We start from the raw sequence: 4,642 nt of genomic DNA on the forward strand, positions 1-4,642 counted from the left end.
CACTGCTTCTATCCCGCTGCCCCTACTATTCCACCTGCTCTTTCTCTTTCATTTTATCCTCCATTCGTCTTTCTATTTCCCTCACCCTCCTCCCTTTCATTGGCTTTAGTTCACCCCCCTCCTTCTAAATCCCTTTCCTTTGCCATTTTTTCGTTCCTCTTACCCCTCTCCCTTCTCTGTTTCTTTCTATTTCTTTCTCCTTTCCTCCTTTCCTGCCCCCCCAACCCCACCCCCTCTTTCCTTTCCTGTCTTCTTTTCTCCGCTCTCTCTCTCTTTCTCTTTTTAAGACACACACACACACACACACACACACACACACACACACACACACACACACACACACACACACACACACACACACACACACACACACACACACACACACGCCACGCACACAGACACAGACACACACACACACACACACGCCACGCACACAGACACAGACACACACACACACACACACACACACACACACACACACACACACACACACACACACACACACACACACACACACACACACTCTCCCCATTCCTTTTCCTCCCTCTCTCACCCCTTTCTGTCTATCTTCCTCCTCCTCCCCTATCTCTCACGCACATTCTCCCTCCCTCTCTCTCTCTCTTCCCCTCTCTCTTTCATACTCACTCTCTCCTTCCCCCTTCCCTTCTCTCCCTCCCTCCCTCCCTCCTCCCCTCTCTCTCTCTCCCTTCCCCATCCTCTTTCATATTCTCTCCCTTCCTCTCTCTCCTTCCTCCTTCCCCTCTCCTCTCCCCTTCCCCCTACCCCCCCCCCTCTCTCTCCTTCCCTTCCCTCTCTCTCACTCTCTCTCTCCTCGTCTTGGAGACCTCCCAACAGGCACGTAATCAATGCTGACACTTTTCCGAACATTCAGATCTTGCGCGGGCGAAGGTCTGCGATTCAACTGGAGTCCGGATAAAGGAGAGACTCTAGATCCGGATGAGTTACGACCGCCCGGAGTCGTCTCTCGCGCCGGAGGAGGGCGGCTGTACCAAAGCAGAGGAGTCGTTCAAGCGCTCCCGGTCACAAGCACGGACAAGCGGTAAGGAGTTTATAGTATATGGAGTCGTTTGTTTGATGTTGGTTTTTGTTGTTGTTGTTGGTTTCTGCTGTGATATGTTTCTTTGTTATTGTTGTTGTTGTTATATTCCTTTTTTGTTATATATTTATCTAGTTGGTCCCTTTCTTATTTGCAAACCTTTTCACTCAGGCACTTTTCTCTTTTTTCTTTTTTTTCACTCACTTCCTCCTACCGTCTTTACACACACACACACACACACACACACACACACACACACACACACACACACACACACACACACACACACACAAACAATCAAACAAACACATACAAACAATCAAACAAACACACACAAGCAAACAAACAAACAAAAAAACACATGCACCCCACACAATCAGACACACACGAGCCCCCCTTCCCCTCCCCCCCCTTCCCCTCCAGCTCCCCGTCAGGACAAGTGGAATCTGTCACAGCAGGACAAGCGGCAGGTTCGGTGTCCCAGACCGTTATCACTCACCATCGCATTGCCTTTGACACTCCATCAGCCTAGCGGAGGTTTCCTTCGTCTTCACATCTCCAGATTTTTTTTTCTTTTCTTTTTTTCGATGGCAGAATTTTGAGGGTGAGGTTTAAGAGGTGGGTGGGTGGTTAGAGGGGGGGGGGGGGTCTTTTTAGGGATATATTTAGTGGGATATAAAGCGAGTTGGTTTATATGTTTTCTTTTCCTTTTTTTTTTTTTAAGATATCTCCGAGAGGGGCTTTCCTGACCAAAATGTATTATATGTTTTATATAAAATACTTGAAAGGAGAAAACACACTACCGTGTTGATACTATGGTATAAAAACCCACACTGTAAAACTAGATTTCAATTAAATCTAGTTTTACAGTGTGGGTTTTTATACCATAAAATACTTATAATACTTTCGAATATACATATATATATATATATATATACACATGTATATATATATATATATATATATATATATATATAAATTAAAGCAATTCGTATGACACCGTGACACCGATTTTCTTAATTTCTGTAAGTTTATCTCCGTTAAAGAATAAATAATTAAATAAATATAATGGAATAAATAAAAAGAATTGGTTTGGTGCGGATAAGCTGCCGCAGTGAATTCACATTCGGTGAGTGATATATTATTGTTTTTCTTTCTTTCATCTCTTCCAAGGAAATTGCTTGTTTGCAACACGCTTCCCAGCAGAGTATTTACTTCCTGTGACTTATTAAAAGATTTATAGCCTTTTTTCACACACACACACACACACATCTCTCTCTCTCTCCCTCTCTCTCTCTCTCTCTCTCTCTCTCTCTCTCTCTCTCTCTCTCTCTCTCTATCTATCTATCTATCTATCTATCTATATCCATATGAGTGCCATCACCGATGAGGTGTATGACAAACTACCTGGCGCCATGTTGACATCATGTAGTTGACTTGGTCTTTATACCGGTGTGGCTGACCAATTATCCTTCCCCAGAAGAGTTGTTTAGGCAATCATTGTTGGTGATCTCCACATAGTTACGGTAGTGGGTGAGTCTCTTGAAGATATGATGATGGGTTGAGAACCGCCAACAACGATTCCTAAACAACTACTCCCCTGGGGAAGGATCATTAGTCAGCCACTCGATATAAAGACCCAGTCAACTACACGATGTCAACATGGTCTCAAGTAGTTTGTCATATTCGTGCCATCACGAATACGATTCTTACATTAATAGGACCTGTTTAGGACCTGTTTATGACAACATTTAGTTATTGCCATCAATCCGATTGGTAATGTTCACGACCTGTTTGTTTCTTATGCCATAAATGAGGCAACAAAAGTGGAAGGATTCAGATTTGCTTTTTGTTTTCAATTTATTTTCCTTTCATTACAATAGGTACATCGTTTTTAAATAATAATATTATTTTCCTTTCATTACAATAGGTACATCGTTTTTAAATAATAATATCATAACACAATTTTAGGGATAAGTTACATAAATGTTATTTATTACATTGTATTTTTGTTTAAATAAATGTTTTATTGTGATTTTTTTTGTGTTGCCTTAGTACATAACATTACAAAATATTTGTTAATATGACTCTTATCCTCAACATTCCTCTGACAATAGAATCATAAGACATGTAAAATAACTATCGACGTCGCTTTGAATGTCTCTATATCCGTGTTCCAGAAAACTAAAATATATCACATCCTTTTCACAAAACAAATCAAAATGGCAATAACACAGATGAAAAACAACAGAAAAAGATAATAAATAATACAGAAATGGATACATTGATAGTTATATTTCTGTGTTTGCAAACAGTAGATCATATAAATTCAGTGATACATATGTATAAGCATTTCCACGCACACGTTATCATAGAAATAGTATGACTTTATTCCCTAATGTATACAGTTTCTCTTACAGGCCCCCCCCCCCCCCCAACCCTGAATTCGTCATATAAACAATTTTCCAAACATTTCACTTACTAATGAACAAAATCGTCACCAAGAGTATATATACACATCCCTTAACCTATAATATTTTTTTTTCCGGCGTTGTGGATACTTCATTTATGTACATCGACTTATGAATATCATAATAATGATTACGTACAGACACTTAAGCCTAATCAGAAGGTTTCAGGAAATGACTATACGGTTGCAGACAACAGGCAGATTGCACCGGCTATCTCCATGACCCTTAGTGACCTTTTCTTATCCCCCAAAACGGCGTACAAAGAGTAATGACCCTCGAAGACATGCAGAATTCCACACGTCTAAGCCAGGACGTAATATTACGATACCCTCCCATTTTCCGAGGGTGGTAATATTACGTTACCCGCCGTTTTAGGGTTAAGGTGCCAAGTATTCACAGTAAAGGTTGGGGAGAGGAGAGAAAAGGGAGGGGAAGGGACAGATAAAGGGGGATGGGATGACCGTACAGTATATACACACGTTTTTACTTACAAAGAAAGATTTCTAAACGTCTACCATGAGTGGTATAAAGCCTTTCTCTCTCTCTCTCTCTCTCTCTCTCTCTCTCTCTCTCTCTCTCTCTCTCTCTCTCTCTCTCTCTCTCTCTCTCTCTCTCTCTCTCTCTCTTCCGTGTCCTGCAGAGGATGTGTCCTTGGCCCGCACGCCCTTCCCTTCACGGCCACTACAAGGCAAGAACCTTCAGGGCTGTCAGGCTCAGGAGCACCGTCAGGGCAGTTCCCCCATGCCGAAGGGCGCCGCCGTACAGCTTCTGTGACGGGGCTGCGGCGCGGAAGCCCGGCAGGGTGAGGGGGACCTCGGCCGACCTGGAGGAGGGAAGAGGAAGTGGTTTTAGTAGACTGATAAGCAAGAGAGAGAGAGAAAGAAAGGGAAAGAGAGAGAGAGAGAGAGAGAGAGAGAGAGAGAGAGGGAGAGAGAGGGAGAGGGAGGGAGAGGGAGAGAGAGAGAGAGAGAGAGAGAGAGAGAGAGAGAGAGAGAGAGAGAGAGAGAGAGAGAGAGAGAGAGAGAGAGAGAGAGAGAGAGAGATTTGAAAAGCAGGAGAGCATCCCATTACAGTTTGTGTCACCCTGCTTCTGCCCTTTAAAAAAAAGACAGAC

General features: G+C 42.7%; 1 protein-coding gene across 1 annotated transcript in view; it reads right to left on the bottom strand.

Moving 5' to 3' along the window:
• Positions 1 to 4,158: 4,158 nt before the first annotated feature.
• The window catches only part of LOC125028352, a 60,948-nt gene continuing 60,464 nt past the window's right edge, over positions 4,159 to 4,642 (bottom strand). Inside the window, exon 6 of the mRNA XM_047617842.1 lies at positions 4,159 to 4,351. Within this exon, the coding sequence (XP_047473798.1) occupies positions 4,210 to 4,351 (142 nt within the window). The 3' untranslated portion in view covers positions 4,159 to 4,209. The remainder of the gene's footprint in view (positions 4,352 to 4,642) is intronic.

The sequence above is a fragment of the Penaeus chinensis genome, chromosome 8, assembly GCF_019202785.1.
Source record: "Penaeus chinensis breed Huanghai No. 1 chromosome 8, ASM1920278v2, whole genome shotgun sequence".
NCBI classification, from domain to species: Eukaryota; Metazoa; Arthropoda; class Malacostraca; order Decapoda; family Penaeidae; genus Penaeus; species Penaeus chinensis.